This window comes from Tupaia chinensis, unplaced genomic scaffold (assembly GCF_000334495.1).
Source record: "Tupaia chinensis unplaced genomic scaffold, TupChi_1.0 Scaffold148210_1, whole genome shotgun sequence".
Taxonomy (NCBI): Eukaryota; Metazoa; Chordata; class Mammalia; order Scandentia; family Tupaiidae; genus Tupaia; species Tupaia belangeri.
Genome location: NW_006208060.1, coordinates 416,433 through 428,734, shown reverse-complemented (window position 1 = coordinate 428,734; position 12,302 = coordinate 416,433). Strand labels below are relative to the sequence as shown.

The window sequence follows — 12,302 nt, the reverse complement described above, 5'->3', positions numbered from 1 at the left end:
GAGGGGGGAGTCAGGTGGGGTTTGACCCTGCCTGTTGGTATTGGGGGATCTGCAGTGGGGTGCGGGGTGGTCCCCCCAGCTACGTTTGGGGGTGCGGTGTTTCCAGTGGGGGCTGACCGAATGCTTGCCATCCCCAGGCTCCCGTCTCAGCAAAATCTACTCCCAGTCCACCCTGTCGCTGTCCACGGTGGCCAACGAGACCCCTAATAACCTCGGGGTGAAGAGGCCCACGTCCCGGTGAGCCCAGACCGGCCAGGCGGAGGGTCACATGCTGGGTGGCCTCCGGGGGCCTGCCGGCATGTGCATGCGTGTATCTGTGTGAACCCGTGTGCGCCGCGGAGGAGGCGGGAGCACGCGGGCGTGTGCAGGGCTGTAGGTGGGGCTGTGCACCTGGCAGGCGGGACCCGCGAGCTGTCTCTGCACCCATCAGCTGAGCCAGAGAGGGTGCCGCCTGGACTTGGGAGGGTGTTCGTTTGCGTACGGCCCCTCTGTCCTGGGGGCCTTCGCCCACCGGACCCCACCTGACGCTGTCCCATCCCGGCAGGGCCCCATCCCCGTCCGGCCTGGTTTCCCCCAGCCGCCTGCCCGGAAGCCGCGAGCGGGACTGGGAGAACGGCAGCAACGCCTCCTCCCCGGCGTCGGTGCCCGAGTACACAGGTGAGCCGGGCTGTGGGTGCCGGGGCTGGCTGCTGGACCCTCCTGTCCCCGTGGTCCCTGCTCACCACCCCGCCCCCTAGGTCCCCGGCTGTACAAGGAACCCAGCGCCAAATCGAACAAGTTCATCATCCACAACGCCCTGTCGCACTGCTGCCTGGCGGGCAAGGTCAACGAGCCCCAGAAGAACCGCATCCTGGAGGTGAGGGTGCCTGCTCGCGGGAGGGGGCGGTGGGCCAGGGCTTCCCGCCCGCTGCCGCTCACCGTTCCGCTCCCCGGCTAGGAGATCGAGAAGAGTAAGGCCAACCACTTCCTGATCCTCTTCCGCGACTCGAGCTGTCAGTTCCGGGCCCTCTACACGCTGTCGGGGGAGACCGAGGAGCTGTCGCGGCTGGCAGGCTACGGCCCCCGCACAGTCAGGCCTGCCATGGTGGAAGGTATCTACAAGTACAACTCGGACCGCAAGCGCTTCACCCAGATCCCCGCCAAGACCATGTCCATGAGCGTGGACGCCTTCACCATCCAGGGACACCTCTGGCAGAGCAAGAAGCCCACCACTCCCAAGAAGGGTGGCAGCACCCCCAAATAGCCCCGCCTGCGCGGGCTGTGCTCAGCCGCCGCCGCCCTCCTGGGGGACAGTCGGTCTGTATTCCTGGGTCCTGTCTGTCCGTCCGATCCCGTCTGGGTGGGGCTGGAGTCCCCACCCCCTAACCTTGAGTCCGCCCCTGCTGTGGGGGGCTGAGCTGGGAGGTTCAGGGACTCAGGGCTCAGCTCAGTCCCCTTGTCTGTCCTCCTCACCTTCTTGAATAAAATAATTTAAAGAGACGTTGAGCCTTGTCGCCTCTGAGGCCGGCTGCGTTTCCAGTGCTCTCCTGCACCCTCCGAGGCCCCCCCACCTTCCTGCCCCGTGGACGTTTCTCGGCCGCTTCTGAAGTGACCTCTCAGCACAGGAGGCTCCGGACTGGCCCTCCCTCCCCCACCGCCCAGTTTCCCTCCCGTGTGGCTGTTCTTGACCTTCCTGGCCTCTGGCCCCGGGCCAAGTCCTTACTCGAGCCCGCCTGCCTGGCCAGCCTGTCTGGTTTCCAGGCCTGGGTACTGCTCTGGGCGAGATCCGGGTGTCCCTCCTCTGGGGATCTGGTGGCCTCCTTGGCATCTGTGCCAGGGGAGCCTCAGATGCAGAGTCTACACTGCAGCCCTGGGCCAGGCAGGGTCCAGCTTCCCTCCGGTCCCCACTCCTGCCCTCCTCACCTCATCCAGCCCGGGCCTCCCGAGGTCCCCGGCCGCCTCCTGCCCACCGGGCAGCCTGTGACCTGCTCGGAGCACAAATCTGATTATCTCCCTTGATGCCTAAAACCCCTTAATAGCTTAGAGTCCGCTAATGGCTTCCCAGAGCTTAGGGCGAAGGACCACACCCTGAATGGCCCGTGGGTGAGGTCTGGCTCTGGCCCCTCGGGGACACAGTGCTGGCTAGCCTGTTCTCAGAGCTGGCCGGTGCCTGGCCTGGGAGTCCTCCGCTCTGGGCGTGGGTGCCCTGGCCGGCTAGTCTGTGCCCCCCAGGCTCGGGGAAGGAGCCTCTGGGCAGGACCGACGCAGGTCAGCTGGGCGCCCAGAACCGGCTCTGCGGGGTGAGGGTGGGTGTGTGCTGGGCGGCCCCCCCCCCCCCCACCCCAGCCAATCCGGCGGGCCAGGCGCCCTGAGCTGGCACTCCCTAAGGCCCCTGGGTGGCAGGAAGGAGGCTCAGAGCTGACGTACAAACATGGGCTGTATTGGGGGGTTCTGGGGGAAGGGGGGCTCCAGGGGAGAGAGGAGTCAGTCTTCCTTCAGGCTCCCAAACACGGCGGCCGGCACGCTCTGCTGCTCCAGCCGGACCTCTGGGGAAGGCGGGAGGAGGTGGTGAGGCCCGGATTCCCAGGGGGGCCAGCCCTGCCCCTGTCCCCCACCCCGCGGGGCCCTCACCGTTGGGCTCCAAGTCCATCTCGTCCTCGTCCTCGTCCTCCCCCAGCTGAATCTCCTCGGGGTTGGCCCGCTGGGCCAGCTCGGCCAGCTCCTCCCGGGAGGCGTCGCTCCTGGGGAAGAGGGCAGCAGGTGTGTGTGTGAGGGGCCTTCTCCCCTAGCCCTGTCCCCACCCGTGCCCCGAGCCCCCCTCGGCCCTCACCTCACGAAGAGGATCTTGCCCTGGGCCCGCGGGGGCTGGTCCCGCTCGGCCTCGGCCGCCAGCTGCTCCGCCCGCTGTTCCAGCAGTTTCATGTCGTCCATGCCGCTCTGCCCCGGGGCCAGGTCCGACACTGTGGGACAGCCAGGCGTCACCCACCGGGGCCCCCTCCCGGCTGCCTGGCCCTACCCTGGGCACGCAGGCTGAGGCGGGGAGGCCAAGCTGGGCCGGGTCGCTCCCGGCCCGGCGGAGGGCGCGGCTCACCCGTGCCGGTGGCGCTGCCCGACACCTTGAGCATCTGCGAGGCCATGAAGTTGACCTGCGTGTTGTACGTGGCCTGCACGCTCCGCCGGATGCGCAGCATCTCTTTGATGGTGTCCTCGTTGCCGTGTCGGACCTCGAAGTCCTTCCACGTTTGCCAGAACGCGCTGGTCGTCTGTGGGCGCGCGGCGCATGCGTCAGCCGAGGGCTCGGCCACACCCCCGCCGCCCCCGCCCCCACCCTCCAGCGACCCGGCCCTACCCGGGGGTCGCAGATCTGGGAGCAGAAGCTGTAGATGGCCCGGGCGCGGTCGATCTCCCCGAGTTTGCACTCCATGTCGGCGAACCGCAGGCACATCTCGCGCGCATGCTCGTCCGACAGCACCTGCGCGCAGGCGGGGTGGGGGCAGGGCGTGAGGCTGGGTAATAGGGGGCCCGCACAGCACCCCGACTCTCCTCCGGGCTTCCCCTGAGTTCTTCCCAGCCCCCGGGCCGAGCGCTCTCCATCCTCCCGCGGCCCTCCGACCCCACCAGGCCCCAGGCCCGCACCTCGATGGCTTTCTGGTAGATGCCGCGGGTGTGGGTGACGCCGTAGATCTCGGCCGCCCGCTTGATGTAGATGTTGAACATGTCGTACTGCTGCGCGGGCTCCACCGCGCGGGTGGCGCGCTCGTACACCGCCATGGCGTGCCGCGCCAGGCCCCACTCCTCCTCCAGCTGCGCGTACAGCAGGTACAGGGCTGCGCGGGGACGGGGACGGGAGGCGCCGGGTCAGGCCCTGCGCAGGGGCCGGGGGGGAGCCTGCCCCCCACCCCCATCCCCGCCCCGCCTCACTCTTGGCGTATTTGGGGGGGCAGCCGTCCAGCGCCTGCTCGAACAGGTCCCGCGCGCGCTCGAGCTTGCGGCCCCCATAGCGGGCGATGAACTTGGTCAGGTAGGTGCTCCAGATGTCCGACACGTTGGGCCACTTGAACAGTGAGATGCCGCGCTCGTACGCCTGTCCCAGGGGAGTCGTGGGTGTGAGTCGGTCTGGGAGACAGCCCCGCCATAACAGCAGTGGGACTGCAAGGGCCCTGCCTCCCTCCCTCCAGGCTCCCGAGAGCCAAGGGCAGGTCCCACAGGACGGCAGAGCACAAGGTTAGTCACCTAGCAGGTGACACAGCAGGTGCACGGCCCCCAGTGCCAAGGAGACCTGCACCCCAACACCCTGGGACGCAGGCGTGTTTGCAGACCAGACCGCTGGTCACCAGTCACTGGAGTGGGCCTCGTCTACGAAAGCCTGGCAGTCTTCTAAAAGGAGATCGGACACGGATACAGGAGCATGGGAAGACACAGGAGAAGGCCGGGGCTTCCGCCAGGGAGGGAGGCCTCAGGAGGAGCACGACAGGCCGGCACCCTGCCTCAGCCCTGCTGCCCCTGAGACTCGGATGAGAGCCGTGTGCGTAAGCCCGGGCTGGGTACCCTGTCCCAGCAGCCCTGGAGGACGCGCCCGGGGCTGAGGCCGCTGGGGAGGGCCCGCCTCACCTTGAAGCTCTCCTCGAAGTACTTGTGCTCCTCCAGGAACATGGCATAGTTGATGACGATCTGCGGCGTGGCGATGCGCAGGTCCAGGATGCGGTCGTACACCGCCTTGGTGGACTGAGGGTGCAACAGGTCGACAGGTCGGAGGGCAGCCCGGGCCCTGCCTCCCCTGCTGCACCCCCAGCCGGCCGGCTCACCTGGAAGGTGCCGAGGCTCTCCTCCAGGTCGGCTAGCATGGACCACACCTTCAGGGACTTGTACACGCGGTTCTGCACGGGTTCCGAGCCGTCGAAGTACTCGGCCCGGCGGGCGGGCAGCGCGGTTGCCTTCTGCAGGGGACACGGTAGTGGGGGAGGCGCTCAGAGGTTCCCTGCCCTCCCTTCCGCGTGCTGGCACCCACACCGGGGCATGCTCTCACCCGCAGCAGCCGCAAGGCCTCGTCATAGTTCTCGTGCCGGAGCTCCAGCTCGCCACACTGGCACCACACGCTCGCCAGGTCGTCCACCTGCTTGAAGTTCACCTTGGTGGCCTTCTCCAGGATGACGCGGGCCTGTGGGGAGCGGGGGCAGACGCCAGGCTAAGACCGTGCCCGCTGCCCTCATGCACTGTGCCAGCACACACGCGTGCAGGCGCACGCACACATGCACACGTATGTACACACACGAAGCTCACATCGTCCAGCTGCCCGTTGTCCTCGTAGAACTTGGCAAACGCAACCCACAGTGTGTGGGGCTTGCCCGTGGCCTTGAAGGGGTCCACCGTCTGCACTGCTTCTGTGTATGTGTTGATGATCTGGGAACAGAGGGGCTGTCAGACAGACGGCCCTGCCAGCTGAAGGGGCGGGGCCGTGCGCCTCAGGAGGCGGGGCGGGTGTGGAGGGGCGTGGTTCTAAGGGGTGGGCGGGGCCTAGGAGCTTGCGGGCGGGTCGGATGGGCGTGGTCCTCAGGGGACCCAGTAGCGTGGGACTGGGGTCTGGTGAGATGTGGTTCTAAGGGGGTGTGGCGGGGCTCCGAGGAGCTGGATGGCTGCCCGGAATGGGCAGGGCAGAGCTGGACGTCCACCCTCACTCACCTCCCGGGGGCGGCCCTGGTGCAGGGCCACGCGCTTGTGCCACTCGTGCACGTGGTGGGGGTTCTGGCGCAGCAAGACGCTGTTGAGCAGCAGCGGCCGCCGGCTGATGAGCTGCTCGAAGCGGGCCAGCCGCAGCTCCAGGTCCACATCATCTGAGGGCCGGATGTGCTCGTGAGGGCCCAGGTGGGGGCCAGGGCCTCGGCGGTCACCTCCATTCCCTACCCTCCCTTCCTGCTGGCCCCCAGCCACCAGCTCCTGGCCTTCCAGACTCAGCTACGCTGCTGTCCAGGACCCACCCCAGCCCCCACCAGCCAGCCAGGCCCTGGCCCAAGTCTGATAAGTGCCCCATCCCAGGCTCCTCCAGGGTCCCCAGCCTGGTCTGCCTTCCTGCTAAGGCCCCTGGCTGATCCCACCCGGGTCGCCCTCCAGCCCCAGCTGTTTCCCCCCTCCCCTGTCTGGGGCCACCACGCCTCACCCTCCTCCTCCCGCCCCAGCTCTGAGGTGGTCTCCATCTTGGCCGCAATCATGCTCTCCTCGAACTGGGCATAGCTGTCGAACACCTGCGTGAAGTCCCGCACGGTCATCACGGTCCGGATGGCCTCCTCGTACACGTCCCGAGCCTGCGGGGCCAGCACTGGGTGAGTTCCCACTGGCAGAACCTCCCTGGGGTAGCCAAGCCCCCACGGGCGAGAGTGAGCCTGGCCTGGCCCTGCCCGGGTAAGCTTGGGAGCCTAAACTGTGACAGTCCCTCGTGCAGGGCCACTGTGCGGCTCCAGGGAGACACGGAGCACCTCGTACCCAGTAACACCCAGGAGATGCCCGACAGCTCCCCAGTGCCCCAGGTCCACCTTGCGGGTTCCTCATCTCGGCATGCCCACCGAGGCACGCCCACCGAGGCACCATCACGTTCCCAAGCCCCCCGGGCCTGCGCGACCTCCTCCAGCGCACGCCCCCAGCCCCCGGCCCAGCCCCTCACCCACGCCTCTCTACCCTGTCCTAAACGCTCCTGCCCTGCCGCCTCCGCCAGCTGGGCCTGTGCCTTCTGCTTGAAGGGGCGGCACGAGGTGTGTGCTTGCGCACCCCCGCCTGCCCCCAGCCCGCCCCCAGCCGGGCAGCCTTCCCTAGCCGTCCACACCCCGAGTCCCACACCTCCCTTCACTGGGCTCTGGCCCTACTCCTGCTCCCACGTCCCTGAGGCCGCAGCAGCCCAGCCAGCCCTGGGGACTCTCAACTGGCCCCTCTCCCTGCAACCCAACCATGAGGCGAGGGAACAGGGACGGCCAGGGTCACTCTGCCCCGGAGGGTCCTCACATCGGGCCTGTGCGGTGCTCTGCAGGTGTCACCGAGCCGATTCCTTACAGTTGAAGGAGTCGCTGTCACCCCACTGCAGATGGGGACACGGAGGCTTGGCGAGAACGGCAGTCAGGTCCTAGCCCAGACCGGCGGCCCTGGCCCGCGGGGCTGTCCGCCTCCCCTCACTCCCCATGGCGGACGCGGGGCGTGCAGTCCCTGCCTGGGCTCCCCTCCGGGTGGGAAGGAGGCCCGCGCACCTTCTCGAAGTGGCCGCTGCGGATGTAGTAGTCGGCCAGCGAGCACCAGAGCTTGCCCAGCTGGTCGGTGAAGCGGGTGAGGCCGCCCCGGATGATGGCGTCCACGTTGAGCGACTGCACCTTGTCCGGGTTCTGGGAGATGAGGTCACACAGCTCATGCCACAGCTGCGGGGCACAGGTGGACAGTGGGGTCAGGCGGGGACAGCCTGGGATGGGGGTGGCCAGCCCACCCGCCGCCGGCCAGGCCCCACGCCCACCTGGTAGTTGGACTTGCCCGCCTTGGACACGAAGTGCTCGTCGTTCACCACCGTGGCCAGCCGCTGCGCCGCCTCGTCCAGCCGCTCGCTCGACTTCAGGTACTCAATGTACTCCTCCGCGCTCTCAGGGCTCAGCTGGGGGTGCAGGCCACACTGTGCCTTCGTCCTGTGGCCCCCAGCCTCCCGCCACCACCCAGCCACTGCTGTTCTGGCCAAGAGCCAGCCTGCCGGGGCCCTACGGGGCCAGCCCAAGCCCCATGGTGGCCCAGCCTTCATCCCGTGGGATCAGCCTGAGCCCCCTGGTCCAGCCCCCGTCCTGACTGTCCAACCTGGGCCCCTGGTCCAGCCCCGGTCCTGCCCAGTCCAGCCCCAGTCCTGACCTTTCCAGCTGGGATCCCCTGGCCGAGCCCCAGTCCTGACTGGTCTGGCTTGGACCCCAGCACCCCAGCCTGCTTCGACCATGGGTGCCCACCCTAACAGCACGGGGCTCACGTCACATGACAGACCAGCAGCTGGAGAAACCGGCGCCCAGCTCTCCATCCCGTGTGCACCTCCCTGCACGCTGCCTGCTCTAGTTCCCACGGCACCGTTCTCCCTCACTCCTGCCCCCCACGGCCGCGGTTTGATCCTGGTTTCTGCAGCCAGCTCGTGTGCACTGCCAGTTAGGCTGGGAGCCCTACGCGGGCGGGGACTGTCCTACTCACGGTCCCCAGCACCATCCCCACACCAGCCGTACAGTGGGTGCCGGCGCACAGAGTGGGAAACAAACGGATGGCAAGCACAACCTGTGTCTCCAGGAGCCCCGTTCCCACAGCCTGTCTGTGCAGTGACCTCCCGCGTGGGGCAAGTGTCCCCGCGGCCCAGTTTCTGGAAACTCGCCCCTGGGGACCTGGCCGTCGGTCCGCTCACCTTGAGGAAGCGCCGGTAGCCTCGCACGGCAGTCTCGGGCAGCGGGTGTGAGCGCAGGAAGCGCAGGTACAGGGGCCAGATCCGCGAGTGCTGCGTGATGGGCAGTGCGCGCAGGGCCCGGTCAAAGGTGCGGCGGGTGAGTGTGACGCGCCCCTGGTCCATCAGGAACTGGCAGTAATCCAGCCAGAGACGGGGCATCTGGAAGCGTGGGAGAGACGGCCGGCACTGAGCCGCGGGCTCCCCGGCCTGGCCAGAGACACCAGATGGCCGTGGCTGAGCCCGGTCTCTAATAAATGCAGCGGGACCCAGAGCCCGGACTCAGCGCTGAGTCCAGGCACCCCTCCTGCACAGGGCAACAGGACTCCAGCCCGCTTCCTACGATGCTGAGCCACCCCCGGCGCTTCACCCACAGCCCCTCTCGGGCCTCGCCTGCCCCCACCTTGTGCATAAACACAAAGGCCCTCTCGTGGCAGTTGTTAACGTCTTCGTAGGCAGGGTCGGTCACACAGCGATGCTTCACCTGGGCCCGGCGTGCCTTCAGGTAGCGGTACCAGAGCTTGTAGCTGGGAATCAGATGGGCCAGATACTCACTGGTCCATTACGAACCCCCAGAGCCCTTCCCTGAGCCCCAGCAGGCAGCGCAGGAGAAGGGGTCTGGGGAGGGAAGATAAGTCTCGGGACACAGTGGGATATCTGGGAGTCTGCAGGGTCACGAAGCAGTCACCCGCGACCTACTTGCCAGGTTTGCTATGAGACAAGGCAGGGCAGGGGCTGGCGGGCAGGGCAGGGGCTGGCGGGCAGGGCAGCGGGACGCGTTCCCACCTGCAGGGCAGCAGCTTGAGCGCGCGCTCGTAGAGCTGGTTGAGCCTGGGCTTGGGGGCGCCCTGTTTGAATTCGATGTAGCGGAGCCAGCATTTGACAGAGAACTGGTTCCGCATGATCTCCTCCTCGTAGGGGAGGTCCTCTTCCTCCTGCCCGCAGAGAGACCTGGGCTCAGGCCCACACTCCAGACCTTGACCCGGACCTCGCAGGCCGCCATCGGCCAGGTCACAGACACCCAGACACCAGCACGGGGACCCAGACCAGACCTTTACTCCTCAGAACCCGACAGCCCGCGTTCTGACCCAGACCACGAGACTTCTCAGTCGGGCTCTGAGCCAGACATGAGACTGCCCCCTGGACATCAGACTTTGGCCCTCCAAACCCCACCACCCACTCTCTAGCCCAGATCACCAGATTTCTTAGACACTGGGGCCTGGTCTGGATGTCAGGCCTGAGTCCTGGAGGAGGTCTTACCCCATCACAACGTGCCTCTTCCAGACACCTGGCCTTTGGCCCCTCATTATCCCACTACCCAGAGTCTAGCTCAGGTCTTCCCAGAAATTGAAAAGCTAGGCCTTTATCTTTACCCTGGACACCAAGAATCTAGTGGTGGGGCCAGCAGGTGGCATGGTGGTTAGGGGTGCTGGATTCCCACATGGCTGACTACAGTTCAAGTCCCAGACCTGGCGGCTTCACTTTCCCTCTCTCTCTGGTTGAATTAAAGTAATAATAATAATAATAATAATAATAAATAAAGTTAAATAAAAAAAACTCACTGCAAATAAATAAATAAGAATCTAGTGGCAATGCCAGGCCTCCACTCCAGACTGAAGGGCTTTTTTTTTTTTAATTTTTATTTATCTTTATTTATTTATTTTAATTTGACCAGAGAGGGAGAGAGAGAGAGAGAAAGTAAGAAAGCAAGCGGCCAGGTCTAGGACTCGAACTGCGGTCGGCCATATGGGAGTCCAGCACCCATGTTGGTGAACCAACATGCCACCTGCCAGCCCTGAGACTCAAGGGCTGCCACCACCTGCCCCATCTTCACCCCAAGCCTAGATGATCAGATCTGTAGCTCAGTGACTAGGGTTCTCTGGCTTAAACACAAAACTACTGGGCCCTCAGGATGCCACCAGGTAGAGTCTAGGTCAGTTCTTCACCAGAAATTGTAAGCTAAGCCTTTATCTCAGATGGAGGGCTATGGCCCAGACACCAAGCCTTTAATCCTGGACATCAAGAATCTGGTGACCATGCCAGGCCTCCCTTCCAGGCTCTGTCTTTGGCTCTTCAGTATCCCATCAGCCATCACCTGGACAAGTCTCACAACATCAGGTCTCGAAGTCACATCCCAGGGTTCTCCCAGCTCAGAAACCATAATGCTCTGAACCAGCACTAGGCTGCCACCCAGCACACCAAACCATAGCACCAAACCAGACACCTGCTGTGGTCATCATGCCTTTATTCCAAAGGCCAGGTCTTCTGCTCACATTTGGGAATGCATCGCTCCTCCCACTCCCTGCACCCCTTCATTTCTGCACCTGGCCCAAGATGCCAGACCTTTTACCTCAACAATAACTCTCTACTAAGACGATCAGAGCTCTGGTTTACACATCAAAGCTTTAACTGTTTATTTTTTAACAGGTCATTGGCTGACCCTCCCATACGAAATCGTTATTTCTGGCCAGTCCAGCGAGGACATCGCGATCTGGCCTGTGGCCCATCGGAGACTTCTAGCCCTTTGGCCGGCACAGTTTGGGCCTAAAATCCTCTGGGCGGCCAGGCTCCGATACCTAGAGTCATCCAGGCCCCGATGCCCCAACGCAGGCCACCCCCGGCCCCACCATGGACTCACGAAGACAAGGTCCGGCCGCTCGGGCCGCGACAGTCGCGCCATCACCACCATTTTCCTGGTTTTCCAGCGACAGGCGAGAGTCGCGATTTTATGACGTAGACGCTGAAAGCCCGCCCCTCCGAGCCACCCTCGTTTTCTATTGGCTGAAGTTTTCCTGCCAGCTCGGCTCGCTCTGTTGACTTTTCGTTTAGACGACGCCAGCGACCGGAAGCAGGGAAGAGGCGCCCGGGAATGACGTTGCCACACAGCCCATTAGCCAATCAGCTTCGGCAGAGCCTCCCGCGAAACACCAATGAGCTGCTGTCTTGCGGCCGAGTCGGCTTTGGGCGGAAGTAGCTTTGTAGACCGGGAGAAACGAGATGGGGGTGAAGCTGGAGGTGTTTCGGGTCAGTGAGCGGAGTGCGTGGGGTGGGAGGCTGGGCGCGGGGGAGAATGTTCCTGGTCCTGAAGATAAGGCTGTGAAAAGAGAGGCCTCCAAAGGAGGAGACACTGCGGGCAGAAAGCTCTTGACGTTCGAGAGGGACATTTCCCGTTGGAAATTCAGAGAGGGGGCGCTGGGTTAGAAGGGCGCTGAGGGGTGTCCGACGAGGGGGCTCTAAGAAGGCCGGCTCCAGATCCCGGTTGGTGGGTGTGTGTCTTTGATAAGGGGACTCCTAGACTTAGGGGAGCAGAGTTGAAGAATGAGGCCGCTGGGTTTGGGGGTGCCCCCAGCATATGGTTGGGTGCAGGTAATGAAGTCTCAAGGAGATGCTGTTGATTGTAATGGGGCTTATGCTGCTGGAGCCGATGTGTGCATCTGTCTTTGCGGGGACTCAAAGAAAGGTCTTTCCTGGACCTTGAGGGGACTCAGAAGTAAGGCCTTCTGGATTACGGGAGCTAGGCATGTTTTTTTTTTTTATTATTAAAAAATTGATTTTTTAAAGAGAGATTTTTGCTATAAGGTACATGTGCTCGCTGGCGAGACAGAAAGAGAGAAAGAGACAGAAAGTGAGAAATCACCCCCCTGGGGGATGGCCACACCACAATCACTTTCTCCATTCTCCTCTTGGGATTTTAGGCACCCATGCACACATGCCCCACGTGAGTTTTAAGCCACCAGGTCCCAGTTTCACTCTGGGTCCACTACGTGGGAGTCCAGCGACATAGTCATTACTCCATCTGCTGATCCCTTATTTATTTTTTTTTAGAGATTTTTGTCTTAGTGTGCATGTGCTCTCCAGAGAGAGAGATAGTGAGAGGGACAGAGAAATCATC

The 12,302-nt window shown here is 64.1% G+C and overlaps 3 protein-coding genes across 5 annotated transcripts in view; 2 read left to right on the top strand and 1 right to left on the bottom strand.

Annotated features, from left to right (window-relative positions):
- Positions 1–1,479, top strand: part of CAMSAP3 (calmodulin regulated spectrin associated protein family member 3) — a gene marked incomplete at its 5' end in the record, with an annotated part of 15,133 nt that extends 13,654 nt beyond the window's left edge. Inside the window, 3 exon segments of the mRNA XM_014584921.1 lie at positions 545–657; positions 738–856; positions 938–1,479. Coding sequence (XP_014440407.1) covers positions 545–657; positions 738–856; positions 938–1,243 — 538 coding nt within the window.
- A 925-nt stretch (positions 1,480–2,404) lies between these two features.
- Positions 2,405–11,099, bottom strand: XAB2 (XPA binding protein 2). Its single transcript, XM_006170228.3, has 19 exons — positions 11,049–11,099; positions 9,197–9,345; positions 8,814–8,937; positions 8,375–8,572; positions 7,466–7,600; positions 7,209–7,373; positions 6,134–6,278; positions 5,659–5,810; positions 5,260–5,379; positions 5,006–5,137; positions 4,785–4,916; positions 4,591–4,704; positions 3,901–4,063; positions 3,616–3,806; positions 3,329–3,451; positions 3,071–3,242; positions 2,810–2,939; positions 2,611–2,720; positions 2,405–2,525 (listed from the first exon to the last, which is right to left on the bottom strand). Exons 1-19 carry the CDS (start codon positions 11,097–11,099, stop codon positions 2,464–2,466), a joined length of 2,568 nt encoding a protein of 855 aa, XP_006170290.1. The 3' UTR covers positions 2,405–2,463.
- Positions 11,100–11,325: 226 nt separating this feature from the next.
- PET100 (PET100 cytochrome c oxidase chaperone) overlaps positions 11,326–12,302 on the top strand; it is a 5,833-nt gene continuing 4,856 nt past the window's right edge. The window contains exon 1 of one of the 3 annotated variants that reach the window (XM_014584926.1): positions 11,326–11,434. In XM_014584926.1, the coding sequence (XP_014440412.1) occupies positions 11,341–11,434 (94 nt within the window). In that variant the 5' untranslated portion in view covers positions 11,326–11,340. The remainder of the gene's footprint in view (positions 11,435–12,302) is intronic. The other 2 variants (XM_006170227.3, XM_027769000.1) reach the window with 2 other exon arrangements.